At 38.0% G+C, this 21,979-nt stretch overlaps 1 protein-coding gene across 4 annotated transcripts in view; it reads left to right on the top strand.

The window, feature by feature from the left end:
• The window catches only part of GABRA1 (gamma-aminobutyric acid type A receptor subunit alpha1), a 56,642-nt gene that overhangs the window by 18,237 nt on the left and 16,426 nt on the right, over positions 1 to 21,979 (top strand). For all 4 annotated transcript variants that reach the window (XM_064161742.1, XM_064161739.1, XM_064161741.1 and 1 more), the window contains exons 4-7: positions 9,437 to 9,504; positions 15,339 to 15,559; positions 17,194 to 17,276; positions 21,685 to 21,828. In XM_064161742.1, coding sequence (XP_064017812.1) covers positions 9,437 to 9,504; positions 15,339 to 15,559; positions 17,194 to 17,276; positions 21,685 to 21,828 — 516 coding nt within the window. The remainder of the gene's footprint in view (positions 1 to 9,436; positions 9,505 to 15,338; positions 15,560 to 17,193; positions 17,277 to 21,684; positions 21,829 to 21,979) is intronic.

The following is a 21,979-nucleotide window of genomic DNA, read 5'->3' as shown; positions in this document are numbered from 1 at the left end:
CTTAGGTGTGTCAGGATTTGTTTCTGCAACATTTGTATTCAAAGATTGGTAAAAATGTCTTTTTTTTCTGCTTTTGGTGCTGAATCCATCAAAAGCTATTAAACCACATAGCAATTACATCTTTATAAAAACACTATTATAAAGCCTAGTCGTTATCAACATCCTTATGTTCACTCTTAAGTTTATTCTGTGGTGACACAATCCTAAGATTTGGCCTTAAAAGCTTATTTTTCACAAGCATGAAAGTTCTAAACATACAAGTACAGATCTGTTCTTTCCAGTTTTCCAGTGCATGGAAAGGTTGGTGCCTTTTTTTCCCCCTCTCTTTCTCTTTTTTTTTTTTTTTTTTTTTTTGCCTCTCCAGGTAAAATAAAACAAAACAATCCATCTCATAAAGTATAATTCAAACTGTTTCCATAGAGTAGCTCTCAGAGGAACTGCATTATATGAACAGGGTATTACATTAAGAAGTTTTACACCATCGCCTTGATGAAAGAGATTTAAGGTAATTAGGAGCAAACTTATTCTGTGGTTTGAGGCTACTGTCTTGCAACAGTTCTTGAATTGTGAGCCAGCTTTTTCAATGTTTTCACTAATTTGACTTCAAGGAATGGCTAAAGATAAACTGGTGTTTATAAAGTACTGATTAACATGTTCCGAAATGGGTTATCTGTGAATTTTTGTGTACACTTCCCAATAATACACAAAGAAGTAAGAATAACTTTATATACCAGTAGTTTTGCCTTTTTCGTTGTAAAACCTTGGATTAGTGTAGAAATAAATGCTCCTTAATCTTTGATTAATGCAAATGTACAGTTCAGTTAGCTATTATATCACAGTAAATAAACATAGCAGAGAAATGAAACTCTCTGAACTGTGTAGAGCTTGGAATGTGTCCACAAGAAAAATCACATAAGATGTTTTCTTATGTGAGTTCTGTAGTTCTTAACGATTTGTTTAACAGTTGCTAGGAGAGCAAACAAAAGGAGGTGTAAGAAAGAGTTTTTTCTTTCATTCTTTGGATTGTAGTCCAGAGAAATCATCACTTCAGCACAGAGTCTTATGTATGTGTGTTTATACATGTTTCTGAAGCCAGACTTGAAACATGTACTGAGAGGGCAGGTCTGTGAGAGGATCATCTGGTTCAATTGGGGTTTACTCCTGACAGAAAGATTGCTCAATGTAACTGCTTCTAAAGGAGGATATTAGTTTCTTCACAGACTTCTATGGCCATTTGCATCACTACCAGTTAAAAGCAAAAATGAGTGGGGCACAGCAAGGGGAGCATGGGAAATGCAGAGTGGAGGGAAGGCAGGAATGGAGTACTTTAAGCAAGGGTTAGAGAAGTATAAATAATTGGATGTCTCCTTTTATGAATTGTGTTGCATGCTCCTAGTTGTAGCCTAGAATCTCAAATATCACAATTTCTCTGTTCTCAGTACATTGCAGCTTTATAGTGTCAGTTCAGCAGAGGAAATTTAATTTATCTATTACAATTATCAGCTGCCAATATTAGAAGTAAGGGTACCAGGACTTGTTTTTAAAATCCCACATCCAATGAAATGTTGGACAATCAATTAATGTTTAATATCCATTGTTATAAGAAGCAGCTTCTCCCTTTTGACTGTGAGGAATGCTTTATTCAGAAGACACAAATTACAGAGTTAAAAAAGTGGGGACAAACATGCAGGACAATGTTTTCAGTTCTGGTACTAATAAATAATAAAAGGTTTGCTCAGCAATTTTGAAATTCACCTCTGCAAAACCCCTTTCTGGGGTGTCTAAATGTGAGTTAAGAATCTCTGTGTGACTCAGTTTTGACGTATTTGGTGTGGAGACTTGGTATAATGGGGAAGGGTATTCCAAAATATTCCATGTATAGGCATATCTAGTGAGAAATCTACCAAGTAGAGTATCAGTTTTGGAGTTGGAAGTTCAGTAGCCTTCAATTATAGCATGATATGCTGCTGGAGATTTTTTAATGTATGTGGAAGAACAGTAGTTCCTTACTTTTCCTCTCAGCAGTGGTGGTTTCTAATTACATATTTCAATCAGAATACGATTCTTACCTCCTCTGAAGAGAAAATAAGGTGCTGATATAACAACATTTTTAGAGAAGTAGGTCTAAAACTCATTCATTCCATATTAGCTGTAATGTAGCTGTCAGAGAATTTAACAGAACAGGGTCCCTCACATATATGTATGTTGATAAATTTTATGTTGCTAGGCACGATGTACATCTGAGCACCACTAATTACACTGTAGCACTCTTCCAATTATCCAGAATTGTCTATCCTGTTCTTTCTGTGCCTTCTTAGAAACAGCAGATCAAGTAAAACATCATGTGGTACAGTTCCTTCCTTCTACAGAAAGAGGCATATTGCGAAAATTCTCAGCTTGTCCTAGTATGACCTCTTTTTCTGTAGAGCAGTGTTTCAGATGTATACATCTACAGAAAACAGAATTGTATACCTACAGAGAACTTGTTTCTCTTCCACCCATGGAGGGAAAGGTAGATGATAGAGTTTCTTCAGTCACTTGTTTCTCCTTCCTTGTGTTCATGTATGCACATGAGGAATTCAGTAACAAAAAGGTATGTGTATTGAAAAAAAACTGTAAAGGGTTGTGAAAGGAGGTTGATCTTGGACTTTCTCTACTAACAGGCCTAATCCTCTCCCCACCGCCCCTTCTGATGACATTTCTCTATCCCAAGTTTGCAAACTTCCTGTTAGCATGGCAAACTGTTTCATTGTTTGGTAGAAATATCCCAAGTGAGTCAGATAAAGCACCAGGAAGCCAGAAACGAGCTCCTGGAGAGGTCTCATTACAAAGGTACATCGTTGGTGCTATGGTATATATTCTTTGGGAAGCCAGGTTAAAACGTGGAGCATTAAGATAATGAAAAATTTAGAGCTGCTGAATTCTGACTCATTCTTTCAGCATGCATGGAATCCATGCTAGATTAATATTAAGTCCTCTCTTTTACTTTTTTTTTTTGAGGTATCAGCTCAAAAGGAAAAGTAAAAACACGTGCTCCAAGAAGTGTATGGGAATGAAAATTAGATTTCATCAGATAACCTAGTGAGGCCATTTCTGAAATAAAGTGAGCAGCCCTGCATGTTTTGCCACCAAGCAAAGAAGGAATTATTCCTCATTAACAAGAATATAAAAAAAAAATGGAATAGTGACCCACAGGGAAAAATTATAGTGATTGAATATGCTCATTATTTGAAAAATGTCATTCTGGCTAAAATGAATCTGATTTCTCTGTGAAAAGAACATGCAGCACTATGTTAGGCATTGGCATATTTGAACCTCTTATCAATAATTATTGATATAAATTATGTTATTTAGATGTTTGCCTCCTTCATTTGCGGGCATAGTCACTTAGTCAGAGATTGCTAGGAAATAGCATCTGTTGTACTCATCCATAAACATGGCCAAATAACTACATTTAGAGTTATTTATGCCTGGAAAACAGAACTTTCAAAAATGAGTGTAAAAATGTTCTGAATCACACTAGAGGACGCCTATTAACTCCATGAGAGGATAATAATTTACAAAAAGCAAGGAGGAGGAATTGCAGAGAGTAACATATTGAAGATGAAAAAGAGGAACTCATGTTAGACATTAAGGAAAAAAAAAAAGAGTGAAGTAATTTAGGTAATAGCATACTTTTCTGTGGGAACTATCTGGCTCCTAGAACTAGAGGTGATGAAAAGTAGACTAAATTATAATAAAGATGCCGTTCTCTTTACAAATACACAATCGTGAACAAAATAAAGGATCAGATAGTGCTGGGAAGGAGTCAGATAAGGAAGAAAATTATCTCAGTGCTTGGTGACCCCTCTTAGAAAAACACTCTATCTAGAGTGGGAGTTTAAAAGAAGTGAAAAGCAATAAAAAATGGTAGAAACTGTAATTTCCTCTGAAAATGGATATAATTGATATGCCATTGTGTTTTGTTCTGTATTGTCTTTGTGTGGGGAATAGAGATGAGTCCTAGGATGCCACCGTGGCAAAGTTGGAGTGCCACAATGGGTGGGCTTCATGGGGCAGGTTGGTTGTATTTGGTGGTGAGATTCATTAACATGAAATCCAGTGGAGCTACTCATTTAAGACTATGAGCTCTGCTGTGTACACATACTCTCCCTAAATCTAAAGGATGCCACATGATCTGTGACCTTCTAAATGAGAATGACTTGAAATGTGGCTTAGACCTTTGCGAGAGGTTTTGTGGTGGAAAGGTTGTTTAATAGAAAACTTAGACCAAGCGTGGGTTCGATTAGGCAGGCCAGAATCCTGCTAAATGAATCCTCCTATTATAGTTGGGTTGAGTGCCCAATAGATCATCCCATGTAGATGATGAGCACTACTTCAATATTGAACAGAATTATAATTGCTTTATGCTATCACTAAAAGCTATTTGTTGATCTCTCCTGTGTGATGCTTATCAAAATTGAGTGTGACTGTCCTTAAGTGGAACATCAGTCCATCTCAGGCAGTTCATTACTACCATAGAGTGCTTCTATTTAAAGTGATGGGAAATAAACCTGACAGTATTATGTTAATTAGCTTTTAAAATTCAGCCTTATAAATACATTATCTATAAATATATAATAAACTCACCTCTTGATGATTGTGGTCCCAATGGAAATAGTTGCATTTAAACTTGTATCCAAAGTAACACTGAATTTAGGGGAAATACCTATTTTGTCTGTATGTGTAATAACTGTAATAGGAAAAAAGAGATTCCTATACTGGACCCCTGCCTAGTAAGTGAAGAAGAACTAGATTCTATGCTTAACTCTTTAAAAGCTGAGGGGGCTGATTTTGATCTTGTTTCCACTCTGTAGGCTATACTGATGTAAAGAAAATGCCAGAGAAGACCATAGGTAAATTGGTTAAATACAACAGTAGGGAAGTATGGGGGAACATGAGCAACTTTGAGTTGTTAATTGGAGAGAGCTGCCATGACACTGCACAGCTCTCAGGGAACCCATCATAGCAGCACGGGCTGTAGCCAGATAACCATAGGACAGCCCGCTGTTCTCCCTTCTGGTCTCTACTTTTAGAAAGCAGCAGTATTCTTAGGAGTGTATTTGTTGTGGCTCTTCAACCAAAATAATTCTTTAGATGCAGCCAGGGTGATTAGTCTACATGACTTTTTTTCCAGTAATAACAGTGTATGCTCTACAGGCATCTAAATTCTTCCCATTCAAAATCACAGAAGAAGTCATAGAATCATAAAATCAACCAGGTTGGAAGAGACCTCCAAGCTCATCCAGTCCAACCTATCACTCAGCCCTGTCAAATCAACTGGACCATGGCACTAAGAGCCTCATCCCATCTTTTCCTGAGCACCTCCAGGGACAGCTACTCCACCACTTCCTTGGGCAGCCCATTCCAATGGCAAATCACTCTCTCTGTGAAGAACTTCCAAGTCTATTCTGTTTTAGTAATCATAGCACACACACATGAGACATGCAGGATAAATAAATGCATTATTAAAAAAAAGAAAATTAAACTACTAAAATATGTAATTTAAGCCATGTGCTTCACATACCAGCAGGTCAGAAAGGCAAAGAGTTAATGTATAGTTTCCTATGATAAATAGGCTTATATCCTGCTATTTAAATAAATCTGTGTTTCTTATTTTCTCAATTTGTAATCCAATCACAATTCTAGCAATAATGAGCTCCCTGGGAGTTTAAATCAAAATATTTATTGTTATCAGTTTTGAGAGTTTACATTAGTGTAGCATCATTAGCAAAATACAGCAGCTGTAAACAGTAAAACTGCAGTAATTCACATCAGTTGGTGCTTTCATAGCTCTGTGTATTGTGTGCCTGAGGCTGTGTTCCACGGTGTCTAGGTGTGGTACTCAGTTGCTCTTTTGCTGATCAGTAACTACCTGGACCTTACAGTTGCTCTATAGTAAAACTATTAAGTCATTAATAATTTCCCTGGGCTTTTGTTTGTTTGTTTGTATTGGTTTTGTTTTGGTTTTTTTTTACTGGAATTGTAACATGCTTTACAGATATTCCTGTATTGCTCAATCTTGGTTCATGAGATAAATGTTATAGTCAAAGGACATTTTTAACATATCTTACAACTGAGAGATTTATTCTCAGCAGTCCAATCAGCTCCTGACCTGAGCTTGTTTTGTTCAATGACTTAGAATTTTCTCTACTTCCTAGGGATATGTAGAAGATTTTGCACATCGGTTAGGATTTGAGGTGCCTGAAAAATTTATTTTAAGCATTTGAAGCACAGTTTAAGCCTTCCCATGGTAATCAACCTGCAAACTGAACATGGTTAACCTTGATTCTAAATATATATCCCAACTGTATGAGTAAACACATGTCCCGTGCAGGAGTGACTCACAACTTCTGAAGCTCTTAACAAAGAACAGTTGAATCATCTAATTAGTAAAGCAGTAAACAAAAAAAATCAGATGGCTTTAGAGTGGCTAATCTTTTGCTGTATGTTCATACACACTTTTTCATTGCTCAAAGTAAAAAGAAATAATTTGGTGGTATGTGCAGTGGTTTTGTCTGGACTTGAATAGACCTGGGATTCGATGCTCTGCAAAAGTATAATTGCTATGAAGGTAACACAGCAGCTCATGAGTTCACAACCTGAGTGTTCTATTACTTCTTATGTCTTACATGCCACTTAAGTTATCTTCAATGCTATACAGAAATGAAAGGCATCACACAGTTTTGGAAATCTTTTGTCTTCCTGCAAAAGCCTGTACTTTCCATTTTGTGTTAGCAAAGTGACTTCCTTAAGCCTTAGCCTTTCCTCTATGACCATATATCTCCCAAAACTATAATCCAGGATACCACTACATGATATGCCACTCAAAGAGCATATTCTGTGTTTTTGTGAGATAAATCACTTTGAATTACTGTATTAAATAGAGGCTAGCTCAGATCTGGGATGAATTTACATTAAGGAATGAACATATTGCACCTGAAGAGCTTCTGGTGTTTCCTGCCTCCTAATGATACCAGTGGAAGTGCCTTGATGGAAAGATGAGGAGAGACATTTGAATTTTCAGTATATGAAGGGCTACTATGTTTCATGTTTATATTATTTCTTCAGTCCTAAGGCAAGGTAATTCAGTAGCTGGAACTTAAAGTTTTCATTGAGCAATATTTTACTGGATGTTATGAAAACTCCATTTGCTGCCAACTATTTTGTGTAGGACCACAGACTCTTGAACTTCTGTGAAAGTGATGGGCTGGAGGGGAGAATGATTTTCGTCCAAGCCAAGTACTTTATGGACAACCATGTGTTTTTCCCACTAATAGAAGGCTAAATTCTCACTGTGAACTTTTTTAGATCCAGAAGGAAATAGACATTAAGAGAATACTTACATTTCTTTTTGTCAGTTGAAAGCCACATGGCAATTTCACCAGACATCCAAGGAAGGAATGTCACCTATCCAGTGCTTTTGTTGGTCACTCCTGTAGTTTGTCCACGTGTCACAGGTATAAAGAAAGAAAAGAATGCTATTAGGCAGCTCAGCCACATCACAATGTTTTAGGCATAGTATGTTGGAAACATCATTCTTTGACTTTTTTAATGAGTACTGGAAGATAACTTTTGCTACTACCTGATTTTTGCATTAACTTGCTAGCAGAATACAAGTCATTCAGTGCATTACTGGCCTGGCAGTAGAATCAGATCTAATATTACATCTTGATTATTGCTCTCTTAAAAAAAAGAAGATGCATTATTTTTTTTTATATATATAGAAATGTAACCTTTACATTAAACTGCTTACATTTATATATATTTAGAAATTGTAGACTTTTTGAAGGAAAATTAAAAAATGCATCTGCATTGCAGGACACTGATTGTCATTAGGACTTTTGCATTAGGTACAGAAATGTATATACCTTATTTATCCACTGTCAGAAATTCCTTGTCAGATGGAGTAAATCATATTTAGCAGTCCAAAATCAGAGATCAGAAGGTTGTATTATTTATTTTATTGTTTCACAATACAGGTAGATATATATATATATATATATATATATATATATATATGTGTGTGTGTGTGTGTGTGTTTCTTAGCAGAACTCTCGGGAGTTCTGCTGTCCAGGGGGATAGGGTGAGTATAGCCTGCCTGTTGATCAATAGAGCTACTTGGGATTGTTTGTCATGTCTTAGCACTGTAGTTTCTCCCTATGGCTGTAGCAGGTGAGCCACAAGTATTGTGTATATACCTTTCTCATGATGGTTATAGTGTTTAAGTCTCTTATAGACCACACAACCAGGATGAAGAAACAGACGAAATGTTTTACAAACAGCTGGAGGCTGTCTCAAGATCAGATCTTGTCCTGGTGGGTGACTTTAACCTGCCAGATATCTGCTGGGAACTTAATTCAGCAGAGAGGAGGCAGTCCAGGAGATTTCTAGAGTGCATGGAGGACAGCTTCATGACCTAGCTGTTAAGCGAGCCTACTAGGGGTCAAGCTCAGCTTGACCTGCTGCTCTCCAACAGAGAAGGGCTGGTAGGAGATGTGGCAGTGGGAGGCTGCCTGGGGTGTAGTGATCACGAGTTAGGGGAGTTTTCAATATGCAGGGAGGTAGGGAGGCACTACAACAAAACCCACACCTTGGACTTTCGGAGGGCAAACTTCAATTTGCTTAAGAAACTTATTGAGCTCTGTGGTAAAGGGTTGGACTTGATGATCTGGGGGGTACCCATGTGTGAGAGCATTCCCTGCTCCCAGAGAACTCACTGGAACAGTACCCGTATCAGTTATAAAAGAAATCTAAACCATTTGCAAACTGTAGTGTATACACATAAGATAAAAAAAAAGTAGTAGAGAAGTTCAATTGATGTTTATTTAGAGCAATATTAACTCTTTTTTTTATATTTCAGTTAAAGGTAACAGCCATTTATAGCTCATGCCAATAAAATACCTTCATGTTTTATACACTGTAGTCTATGTTCTTTCTCTCTTTTTCTTCTCTGTTCTTGTGTCTTAATATAAAATGCATAATTCATAAGCCCAAGGTTAATTATTAGAGACCTTCATTCAGCTTGCCTAGAAATATTGTGTATCCAGTGAGACTTTTGAGTACTGTGTAAAATGCTCAGCTTATATTTCAGATGAGAAGGTTAATCAGTGAAAAGGTTTTTGCCACAGCAGAACTCTGGCTACTGTATTGTGGCATCACAAACCATGTCTCAAAAGGCTCCGTGGAAACACTGCAGTAAAAAAAATTGTTGCTGACAATATTGACTGTGAAATTATATCTAAAAGCGATAAATTATCAGGACTGTATTGCAGACTGATTCTAGAATGGCTAATCAAAGCCAGTAATTTGTCTATTTATTGTGAGAATAGGTAGTGGTTAGATCTAATGAAGGCTGTTGATAGACACTCACTGTCCTAATTTCCTGCTCCATCAGAGCGTGTAACTGAAGTGAAGACTGACATCTTCGTCACCAGTTTTGGACCGGTTTCAGACCATGATATGGTAAGTGATGGCCTGTATTTCCACAGCATGCATTTTCTCTTGTCTTTTTAATTGGAGGATGAAAGAGCGATGTCACAACTTGTTTACTTGTTTTAAGGCTAGGCTTTTTAAAAATCTTTGATTCCAAAATACTGTCAGCTTTTATGTGCAACCATTCCTGTTACCTGTGACTGCATTTAAGTGCCCTGAAATTACCAGCCTCCGTGACTTTAATAAGGTGTTTTAACAGACCTTGTATTTGCTACATAATGCATTATGAAATGCATTAGAGTTTGGATCTGTATTCTTCTGAGAATGATTGCTCGGGTCCTTACTGGCACACCACTGATCCAATTTGCTGAGAAAGATCATCATCTTAAAATGCAATTAACACTTATGCCTACAGTGTGACATCTGTACAGTCTAACCTGTATTTTTATATTAAAAGCTACTGATCAATGGGAAGTGACTTTCCTGGATGTTGGCTGCTGAAAGAGAAGATTAATGAGAGAATTAGTGTCACTTCTTTATGGAATGAATATTAAAATCAAATTGCTAGATAGCTGCAGGGGATGGAGAAGTTCAGAAAACTGAATGAAGATGTTGTGAGCCCTGGTCTTGAGAGATATTAAAAAATGAGTAAAAATACAGATAAGGTACTTTAAATTGTGCATATGAATGAGGTTTTCACAAGTAGGTTGCTATTGACAGGGAAAGACTGATCTGCAGCTACTAGTATCTGCTGGATCCTGCGTTGGGTTGAATGCTAGAAACAGCCCCATTAATTTAAGTAAAACCATTCAACCTTTAGCTAAGTACATTTACCAAGAGAAGGTTAAACGAAAATGATCACAGGAAAGGACACAAGTTCCATTTCTTAGTCCAGAATTGTCAGTTGTTTAATTTGAATTGAAATCGTAGGCAGGCAGGTTTTTACAAGGTGGACATAGATGCTTGTGAGAGAGGAACAAAACCAAGAGTGATAGATACATGCAGGTGAAAATATGTTTTGTATTAGTATTTATTAGAGTTGTTTTCTATAAGCCAGCTGACTAAGCTATTCTTTGTTGAATCAGATTTGTTACAAAAAATCCTGTAATGAGCAGAAATCTAACAAATGGTCATGAATGCTTTCCTACATATAGACATAATTCTAGAGTAACTGATAGGCATGCTGAGTTACTTGGGACTATATGATCTTTGGACTTCAGCATCTACTTATCCTTTGTAGCTTCAGGTGATTTAAGCAGAGCATAAAGCTAATTTGGCATTCCTAGGACAAACTGATATTTGCATAGGATTTGGGCTTAAAGGAAGATTAAAATACTGAAGCCAAAAATAATCTACTTTCAGAATTAGGAACAGGTGTATTTGAAACAAGAAATACTGACTTCAGCTGTAATTCAGTACAGCTGAATGACTATAGCACACGTGATTATCGCCTACAAAAAAGATCTCAAAAGCAGTTAAAAACCCACACCACACTGGCTCCTGTTTTTCACACAGTTTAACAGGAGAAAGAATTAATCAATCTCTTAGTAAAGTATGCAAGCAAGAAACATACAAGCAGGTGTTTATATGTTTTGAAAACTAAGGAATTACAGAAAAGCATTTGTGTAAAACTCCTACTCACCTCCCATAGAAAATCGTGTGTGTGAGCAGCCTACTCATGCTAATTCTGCTCGAGGAAAGGAGTGTGGAATCAGAGACAGGGAAAGATAAAATGGGGACCTTACCAGAATATAAAGGTTATATTAATTTCAATATACATTCAGTGCAAAGTCCTCTGTGCATGCTACAGATTGGTTGTAGACACATCATTTAAGGGCTACCTCAGATTTCTTCCAGTGATGCAGATCTACAGTGAGCGTAGACTGGATTGTGAATGTGGTCACAGGGAGGCCTCACAAGCAGCTGGACTGGGAAACTATGGGAATTATGAGCTGCTGTCAAAGCCCAGGATGATGGCTGGGAATTGCCAATGAACTATTCCAGCTGATGCTGTATGTTATGAAGCTACAGCCACAGTGAGACATCAGCATACCTAGACCATCTGTTTGCAGGAATCCAATGAGGCAGTTATATAGATAGTAGGTTGATATATCAGGGAGTACATGGTGTTCCTACCCACTCTCAATATAGTCTTTTAAGAGTAGCATAGACATAACCTGTTATTCTATAAAGAGAACATTTTGGCTGGTTCTTAAACTTGTGAATAAAGTTAAATAGGAGAAAAGCATTTTAAATGTTTTAAAATGAAACTCTCTGTTTTTGGAAGAGCTGTGCAGGTTGTCAGGCATGCCTCCTCAGATGGTGGACTGAAACGATTGTGATGGTTTGGGTGTTACCTGCCCCCTCACTCTTATGAAATCACCCAAACTAGACTCAGATGAGCCTGGAAATTAGAATGAAGCTTTATATTTACAGCTCAGCACAACATACACACAGAGATTTACAGTATATGCAACTATATATGGAAATATGCAATATATATGGAAATATGTAATACAGTTGTATATGCAACTATATATGGAAATATGTAATACAGAAACACAGCACCCCTCCCAGAAACCAGAGTCCCCAGGAGGGGCTGCCAACTACCCTTCCACCACCTTTCCACCCCTCTACTTTATCCCAGACTTTGCCTTACATTCAAGGTGAGTTTGGAGAATTAGCATGGGGAGTTAGGAAGCAGACGGATTAGTCAGGCAGCAAGTTAGAGAGAGAAGTGTGTGCAGCCAGAGCCAGAGACACACGGCCACTGTGTTATCTATGTTTGTGTTCTTGTTTTTATACATCTCAGCAAGCCTATGAGTGAAGTAGACATCACCATTGTTTCCTTTTCACAGCCAGTAATCTAATTCTTCTCACTGAAATATCCCAGCTAGGCTCAAACTAGCACACCGATCAACAGTGGGCTACTTCCATGGCTGTCCTTTCTGTGATGCTTTCACATGTATGTTATTTGGAATAAGAAGCATTTTCAAATTAACTGTTGCCTGCAATCACAGAACCTTTTAAAACATTTTTTTCTGCTAAACCTTCATTCCCACTAATTTTCTACCATAAGCTCTTCAAGAACAAATTTCTGTCTTGCCACCTTCCTGCAGGGCACTTCATCTAATGTAAACCAGTGTGGTCTACCCTGTGAATAAACAGTCTCCAGGGAAAGAGATCAGAGGGTTAAATTAGAGAATATTTAAGTCAATGTATTACAACTGTTCAGTATCTTAAAATTTACTGCCAAAGTTCATACAAGATCCTTCTTTCTATACTTGTATCCTGAGCAGTGGAAAGTCTGCATCATGGAAAATTCATTCCAAACTTCATCTTACTCATACAGAGTCATGGAATGGAATGGTTTTAGTTGGAAGGGACCTCAAAGATCATCCAGTTCCAACCCCCTGACACAGGCAGGGACACCTCCCACTAGAACAGGACGATCAAGGCCTCATCCAACCTGGCCTTGAACATCTCCAGGAGGGAGCATCCACAACCTCCTTGGGTAGCCTATTCCAGTGTTTCACCACCATCACTGTAAGGAACTTCTTCCCAACATCTAGTTTAAATCTCCCCTCTTCCAGTTTAAACCCCTTACTCTTCATCCTGTCATTACAAGATATTGTAAGTAGTCCCTCCCCAGTCCTCCTGTAGGTCCCCTTCAGATACTAGAAGGCCACTGCAAGGTCTTTTCAAGGCCTTCTCTTTTCCAAGCTGCAGAGCCCCAGCTCTCATAGCCTGTCCTCGCAGGAGAGGTGCTCCAGCCCTCTGACGATCATGTTTGCATGTAGGCTACTGCTATATTACTTGGTTTGGAAAAAATCCTCCTGCTGCCTGGTTTTGCATGGCACTCTCCTGTGAACAAAAGCCCTAATCAGAATATCTGACGACTTGATCTTAAAGATCTGTAAGGATTCATTTGAGGACGATTACTGTACACGTTAAAGCTGAAGAGCTGAGAAATCTGATCCAAAATTAGATTATCCTATATAGTCTGATGGCCTGGGATAGGGAAAGATTCAGTTTGTGTCAGGTCTGAGCTGTCAGCTGCATTTTAATGGCGTTTTTATCTTAGGCTGAAAGGTCCCTTATCAAATCTCAGACTCCTTGTTCTTTTCCAGCATAAGAACCTTGTGTTCACATGAAGTGAAAAACCAGAATCCCATCTCTCAACCTGTACCACCTCCCACTCACCTCCTTCTTTGCAGCTGAAAGAGATAAAAAGAGACTGGCTTACATGCACGCTGATATGATGTCAACTTCTGGGCATGTCTTTTACCTTTCCCATGTGTGTAGGAGGAAGTTTTCTTCAGAGTAGTAAAACATGGAGGAAATCCAATATTTTAATGCCATCTACTGTCTTCTGAACCTCCTTCTCTCCCACACCTGGGACAAGATTTTGCATGCAGTTCAATCCAAGGCCCTAACCCAGCAAAATTCTGAAGCCAGTACTTGGCTATGAGCATGCAACTGCTGTCACCAGAGCTGAACCAATCAAAGCTTCAGCATCTGAGTGCATGACCAAAAAACGGAATCACAACTTTTCCATGTCTATGAGAAATGTACTTAGGCATTTCATACCCTAAAACCTGGAAAAATACACCACCAGTGAGAATCACCATTCTTACTTGCTGACTGTTCACAAGGAACAAACAGCTCAGAGTTGCTTGCGTTGTATGGAGTGTTGCCATTTGCTAAAAGCAAAATCACAAGTCTGAGGAGTCTGCCACAGAGAGACTTTGTATGTTTGTACCAGAACATTACTCATCAGTAACGCACTACTTGTGACTTTCCTTATAACTGTTTGCGCTTTCACGGCAAGGAATTTCCTTCATTTCAGGATTTACCATCTCCATCAGCAGCAGACCTCATCAAAGGTTCAGTTTGTCAGCCAAAAGATTATAATTCAGAGTAATTTTGAAGTGTTTGGATAGCTGCTTTTGGCATTTAACTCAGTCAGAGCCATGAACGATGGAAGGGGCAGGATAATCCAACACTGAACTTCCATGTCAGAGTGGAGGTTTTGCCTGGAAAAACACTGCTATACAGCATCCATGGGAGCTGTTAACATTTTAACCCTACATACATCTCTGTTTTACCAGTAACATTCCAATAGATTTTTTTCCCTACATTCAACTTCTCCCTCTTAACTTTGCTCCTGTTGTGATGTAACAAATAATTCTTTCATTTCACAGCAAATGTTCATTATTTTGATTCTCCACTTGTACACTGAGTCAGCCACAGCATCTCTTTCCCACTGACCCAGTCCTTCCATAAGTGAACTATAATTCTTGGGCCAAAGCTGTCCTTGGCTCGTGTCCTTTGTACCCCATTTGTTTGTCCCAATGAGCCATTCCACATCTCATGACCACATAATTGCAGTGAACTGTGAACTTTTTGCAGGCTGACTACACGTTTATGCTAATGAGACACTTAGAACAAAAGGCTCTGTCAAGACCCTGTCTCACCAGGCTTCTTGCATTCTAAGAGACAGGTTCTTCCTCTGCTACACATACTGGCTAACTATCCATAGCTTCAAATTGCAGTTTTATGGAAGGTGAAGGAAAGGTGAGAGAAGGGTGAATTATTTTGTATCCACTATATTATATCTCAAACTCTTGACTAACTTTGGTATACTATTCTCTCTAACATTTGTTCTGTTGAACCCAGTATGATATTGTAACTGTTTAATAATCAGCTTCAGATAGATTTGCTCAGCAAATAAATGTTCTGATAATCACTAATTTTATTAATAGTCATCCTGCTTCCAGGGAACGGTAAGAATATTCTTTCCAGGTTCTCCTCTTGCACTCTATAGCATCACAAGTGTTTCCCTCTTTTCTGAATCGATATAGGAATACACTATAGATGTATTTTTCCGCCAAAGCTGGAAAGATGAGAGATTAAAATTCAAAGGACCTATGACTGTTCTCCGGTTAAATAATTTAATGGCCAGCAAAATTTGGACACCTGATACCTTTTTCCACAATGGAAAGAAGTCAGTGGCTCATAACATGACCATGCCAAATAAACTGTTACGAATTACAGAGGATGGGACACTGCTGTACACAATGAGGTGAGCCCTAAAATGTTATATGCTTCATTTAGGTTGGCAGTTGGATTCTTTAAAGCATTGATATTTTCCAGACAGGAAACAGGTGCCTTGCTTGAGTGTAATTTGGTTCCTGCTTAGCTATTATTTGAAAAATAGGCCTTGGAATGATGTATAAATGGAAGCATTTGTAATGTTTATTTTTCTTCCCTCCTGCTATGCTACCTTTACACTCCCTGGATGTGTCTTAATGATGGATTTTGAAAAGGTACTTGTAGTATAAGGACTCCATGAGTTTGCAGAGGACCTTAATTTGGAGTTGCTTTCAAGAATTCCATCATCAAATTTTAACAAAGCCTGAAAGTTTAATATAATTCAGAGCACTGAATTGCTTACAAGGGTCTTTAGTCTTTGCATCCTATAGAAAGCAGATTCTAAGAACTAAGAGAATTCATTGACCATTCATATTTCTTGTGCTTGGGATTACAGAGCGTGACAGTTTATAAACAGACATTTCTTGTGCCTTTATACAACAAAAACAATTCACTAAAGCATTTACAAAGTTAGAAGAAATATTTTTTTGTGCTGGAACCACTTTTACTGGAAATCCAATACTCTTTTCATGGATCAGTGAACTTTTGCTATCCAGTTGTCAGCAAAGGAGTTGAATAGATCTTTCAGAAATAATGATAGTACACAGTCAAAGAAACAGTCTGGATTAAAAGACTGCAAATTAAACTATGAAAAAGAATGGTATGTTGTCTCTACAGAGCTATACATCCCCCATTAATGTGTCCCATGGACCTGAACACAGTATAAAGTGATTCTTTTGCCAAAAGCAAGGTAGATACCTTAGTACATAGGTGAAGTGAGTTTTCTTTTAACAAATATAAAGGCTTTTTTTTTTTAAGCAGTAAAGAAATTTGAGAGGACAAAATCTTAAGGCTTTCAGGAGCCTGTTAAATAAATTTCAATTTATTTTGCAGTATCTTTCAAGAGAACCTAAATTATGGTAGAATCTGCTTGGTTGGTAGTTACACAAGTCCAGGTCAATTCTTATCTTCCTAAAGGCTTGACTGATAGGGATTTAATCCACAAGAACACTTTCTCGGCAGCACATTGTTCACATACGTCTTGTTTTTCAACCATAACCATTTCTATTTGCTCACCTCTGCAATTGCCTTAATGCAACCTTCCGCCTACTGTTCAAGTATTATTGTTCATTTCTTGTTGATGTGTGGTATGTGACTGTTTTGGTTTATTTAATCTCTTTTATTGAGAAAGATGTTTGCACCCAAGCTGATAGCAACAAAGTCATTTCAACAAATGTCTGAGCATCCAAGGCGAGCCAACGTAATGATGGCAGCAAGGAAGCCATTTCAATTGCTATTAGATATTAATCCTAACACCAAGATAGAAGTCTGAGCATATCTCTGCTGTACAGTGAAACATGGTAGAGCAGCAGAGCCAGTCACACTGTTGTGTCAACACATGCCTGTCAGCAACCCCAGCCAGACAATTCAGGTCTTGTTCTAGCTGCTACTTAATCACACAACAGATATTATGATATACTTATTCTGTGTGTCTTAATAGAAATCTATTTGCTATTTCTATGAAAATAGAATAAATGTGTCCTTTTGCTCATTAATCCATTGTAGATTGACTGTGAGAGCAGAATGTCCAATGCATTTAGAAGACTTCCCTATGGATGCACATGCTTGCCCCTTGAAATTTGGAAGCTGTAAGTTTACTTTAAATTGAGGTTTCTCCATTTTAAAGCCACTTTACAAAAGTATTTTGCAACTGAGAAAACCTCAAGGTTTGAATCTCGTGTAATTTTGATTTTTTTTTTGGCAGAACTGTATTTTATTCTCATATATTTAATATAACCAATCTCTTCTATGTGTATTAAATATCCTCCAATGTCCTGCCTGGACATTCACAAAAGTTAAAAGTGACAGTGCTCTAAACAATGACAAAAGTAGTTTGTCAGATAGAAAATGCTGTTAATCTTATAGCTGTCCTATTTTGTTAAGACTCAAAATCACTGTTTGAGAAAAACATTAATACAGACCCTGGATACTGAATTGGTTTAGGTTAAAAACGTTTCTCCTACCATAATCTTGGCATGTTTGGAACAAAATTTTGTCTAAATTAAAAAAATATTCATATCATAATCATGCAACATTTCTGGAAGTGAAAAATCTCATAGATCTCCAACTAGAGTCCCACAGTTGCAGCATTTGTAACCTCAGGTTAGAGAGCATGCTGGGCGAAGTGTACTGTACTTGAAATCAGTATAACTGACAGAGCTTTCTGTAAGCTGAGAATTACCCTCAAAACTTTAATTTGAATAGCAACCAACCTGACACTGGTACATTCAAACTTGGCTAAACACAGTAGTTTTAAAAAACAGACATAGACCCCCTTCAGCTACTTAAAAAAAAACCAAGAACACCACCACCCCCCAAAAAAAATACAAATAAGAAAAAAGGAAGAGCTGTTTTACTCTGGTTGGTCCCACAGGAACGGGAAGACAAAATGTGTGGAAGATATAGGTGTACAAATGGTTTCCTCAGGGGCTATTTTTTTTCTGGTAGAAATGAGTCGTTTCACTGATAATGGCTACTTAGTGGCGTGATCAATTTTAGAAGTCAACAAACAGAACACCCAGTTCTTTCTTCTCATGATACCAGACAGGGTGATCATTTACTTTGGTCTGAAAAACTCTCTGTTTACTATGAGAGAGGATGATGTTATGTCATTCAGGAGTTACTAGCCTCCTAGATAACATTTCAAGAACAAAAACTGTATACCAACTGGGAGTGTAGCTGACAACAGTTTACTCCTTGCACATTAAATTTTCTTACAGCACTTCCAATAAATCTTTAAAAGCAGAATGGGGTCCTTACTTCAGTTAATAACTGCACAAGTAGATGCAGTGGGTTCTTGATCAGTCATGGGAGATCTGTGCACCTGAAATCCCAGTTAGATCAGGAGTGGTTACAGGATGAAATTTCCTATGAAGTGTATGTTGAAGTGTTTATGGGGACTGCATCTTGGATCTGGGAGGTGGGAGTGTAAAATCTGCTAATGCAAAGTTAAACCATCTATGTTTTTTGAACAAATGCAGGCTACTAGGTTGATTTATTATAGAATCATTAAGGCAGCTATCATCACAGCTGTGCATTAGTGAAACACAGCCTACACACCAGACACTCCCTAGTCTTAACAGTTGTTCCCCTTTTTTTTCCCTGTGTTGATTCCTTTATGGCCTACTGTGTCCCAAATTTGTGTACTCTTGATGAAAATATGAAGAGATGCCAAAATGATGAAAGAAAAGAGATAGAAAGTATGGATTTGAATACAACTCCAGATCCACACCACAAAGTAAAACCAAGATAGTGAAAACACCTGCAAGTCTATCTGCCTATACTTTGTATCTAGACTGGTTTCATTTTTGCCTTGCAAAAAAAAGTGCATTATCATAATCTGCATAATTTTCTTATACTAACAACAACCCCAGTCAGTGATACCTCTGATCGAGAAACCATTTCTTACACTAAATCAGAGGCAATAGCTGGCAGCTCAGGGTGCAGGTGGTGATCTGTCATGGTTTACAAGCTGTTTTCATTACTTGTTTGATTTGAACACTAACTGGCTGTCATGCTAACTGTCCTAAAGAGGACGTAGCAGATAAAATAACTTGAAATGCTGGGAAGAGGCATGAGACAAAATAAAGTTTAAGGGAAACTTTGCATTCCCCTACTAAAGTGAGGTAAGCTTCTAACCTGGGATCCTCACGGTTAGGAATTCCTTCTGTAACACAGCTTTACTGCAAACAATGCTTAAGGAAATCACTGTCCAGAACAGGGTCTTAAAAAGCAACCTCTCTCCTCCCGATCAGATTATAGAATATGAATTTCAAAATTAAGTTGTTTGCAGAAGTATCTCCCACAGGGCAAATGGCTGGACTCATATGAAAATGAGACTCACTGTTGTACATAGAAAAAGAACAGTTCTTATATTTAATTGCCTTTTTTTTTCAGTGGGAATCGTATTTAAATACATTTGGGACATTTCTGTCAAAGAGGGCAATTCATTGTAATCATCTTAATGGAATAAAAAACATACTGAAAAAGATATGCTTGAAATGCAGACTGCAATACCACACTTAGTAGTTCCCCAAGGTAGTGTTTGCCCAGCTCTGTTTGTTTTGGATTAAATTGGTGTAGAGTTTTTTCCATGTCCTCTACTGCTACTCATCACTTCTTGGAGCTGGATTCAGAAAAGCCTCATATTGAAGGAGTTGCACGTTTCCTATAGACTGTCTCTGCTGTAGAGGTCTATAAATGTTTGACCCAGCTCCAAGGCTAAAGTTATTTGCCAAAATAGCAGCTTAAGATAGAGGTTATTCCAATGTAAATTCAATGTGACAAATGCTAAAGAGATTTTGGAACAACAAAAAGCCATATGTTGGCAAAACAGAATCAAAGGGGCAGATGCTCTCAACTCGTAACCACAAAAACGTGATTGTCAGAACTCCAGCCACCCTGGAAGGCAGGAGTGACAGAAGCCAAAGACTGGGTTGCTACTTTTGCAATATCTGAATTAGAAGCTGAGGATGGAAGCTGAACAGAGCATTGACTCTGGCAGCCACAAGGCAGGGCAGGCGCTTTCCCAGCACTGATGAATGTACTCCCTTCCCTCCAACTCAATCCAGTAGCTCTCAGTAGCTCAGGAAATGAGTCCTCTCTCTTCCAAACTACTGTCATGCTTCAGAACAACTAAACTTGAAAACCGTTACTATTGTTGCCACTCTTTATCTAACTAATTAGCAAGGCAATTCTCGTGCTTACTGTGGTTGTTACTTTTAGGGTCAGATTTATCAAGATGTAGATTTGCATTTACCATTGGTTGCAAAAAGCTGTATCTATGTTACAGTGCCTGGGGAATATGAGGTCCACTTCCACTTCAGTAATGCAGGATCAATGCCATGCAATTAATTTTCTAGTGCAGTCCCTTCAATACCACCTCTTCAGTTGCTAAATGTTATCTCTCACATTGATAAGGTGAAATTACTAACTCACAAATGAGGTCAAGAGAATCAGATCCCTTCTTTCCCAATTGCCAGTCCTGAACAAAGGGAAAATATCATTGTGTAGATAGGAGTCTAGTGTAATTTAGAATGCCCTAAGGCAGTCCCATCTGGCTTCCAGCTGCCTTTGGCGGGTGGAAGCTTTATGTAGCTTCTGATTGCACATTCAGTCCCTACCTGCCAGAGTGAGAGCTATCAGCTCCAGAATCCTCAAAATGACAAGAATTTAGTAAGGAGACTAAGATTACAAATATTGATATATATTTTGATTAATGAAGTAACATACTTCACAAGACACTTGGGTGGCATATGTAGTATGCTGCTGAACTATGTATGTAACACACAAGGCTAAGGTTTGAAGGGACCATGGTGTTTTAATTTAGCTTTATTCAATACTCATGTGAGTGTGATCATTTTCCAGAAATAACCAAAGCAAAAGTATAGATTAATTGCAATTTAAACTTAGTCAAGCCTGGGCAGCCTCAGAAATGTCTGCTGCGTCTGTTACATGTCAAGAACAGTGTTATGTGGGGAACAACCAAATGGAGAGCTCTAGCCAGGCCATGATGAGAATGATGATGATGATCACTGAAGCCACTCTGAGAAAGATTTACTTTCTTACAGTGGCCCAGACAACACTACACAATGACAGGTCGAAAAGACAGTCTCATCTTTGTTGACAGTAGTTAAAACTTATAAAGAAGGAAGTCCTCACACACCCATGAAACTCCACATCTCATTCTCACTTCGGGTTTCTCAGATTTTTTTCCATAGGTGGGAATGATATAAGGGAGAGGAAGATCTTTATGCCTTTGAGGACCAACCTTAATCCAGCTCTACAGTAGAAATTCAGCTAATTACCATGTGGCTAGATGTATATAGGCAGTGATATTTCCCATAGATAAAAAATTCCAGTAAGCTAGTTGTGAGTTTTTACAGATAATAAAAGAGCATTTAATATTAAAAACTACTGCTCAAAACTTTGTTCTTACAAAGTTATGTGGCAATAGAAGGTGCAAAGCTGAAATATAATGTATTTCTTTTAAATTAGATGCTTATACCAGGGCAGAAGTTGTGTATGAATGGACACGGGAACCAGCAAGGTCAGTGGTTGTAGCTGAAGATGGCTCTCGATTGAACCAATATGATCTGCTTGGACAAACTGTGGATTCTGGAATTGTTCAGTCCAGTACAGGTTTGTGAAAAGGTTTTTTTGGGGGAGGGGTTGTATTTAACTGCCAAAACATAATTCAGAGCAGAAGAATAAATGCAAAGATCAAAGAGTGAAAGAGGTAAGATGCAATATGTGATCTTCAGATCAGGAAAACTTAACTCTGAGAAGATAA

The sequence above is a fragment of the Pogoniulus pusillus genome, chromosome 22 (genome assembly GCF_015220805.1).
Source record: "Pogoniulus pusillus isolate bPogPus1 chromosome 22, bPogPus1.pri, whole genome shotgun sequence".
In the NCBI taxonomy this organism is placed as follows: domain Eukaryota; kingdom Metazoa; phylum Chordata; class Aves; order Piciformes; family Lybiidae; genus Pogoniulus; species Pogoniulus pusillus.
The sequence above is the reverse complement of the archived record's forward strand: the minus strand, read 5'-3'. Positions and strand labels throughout refer to the sequence as shown.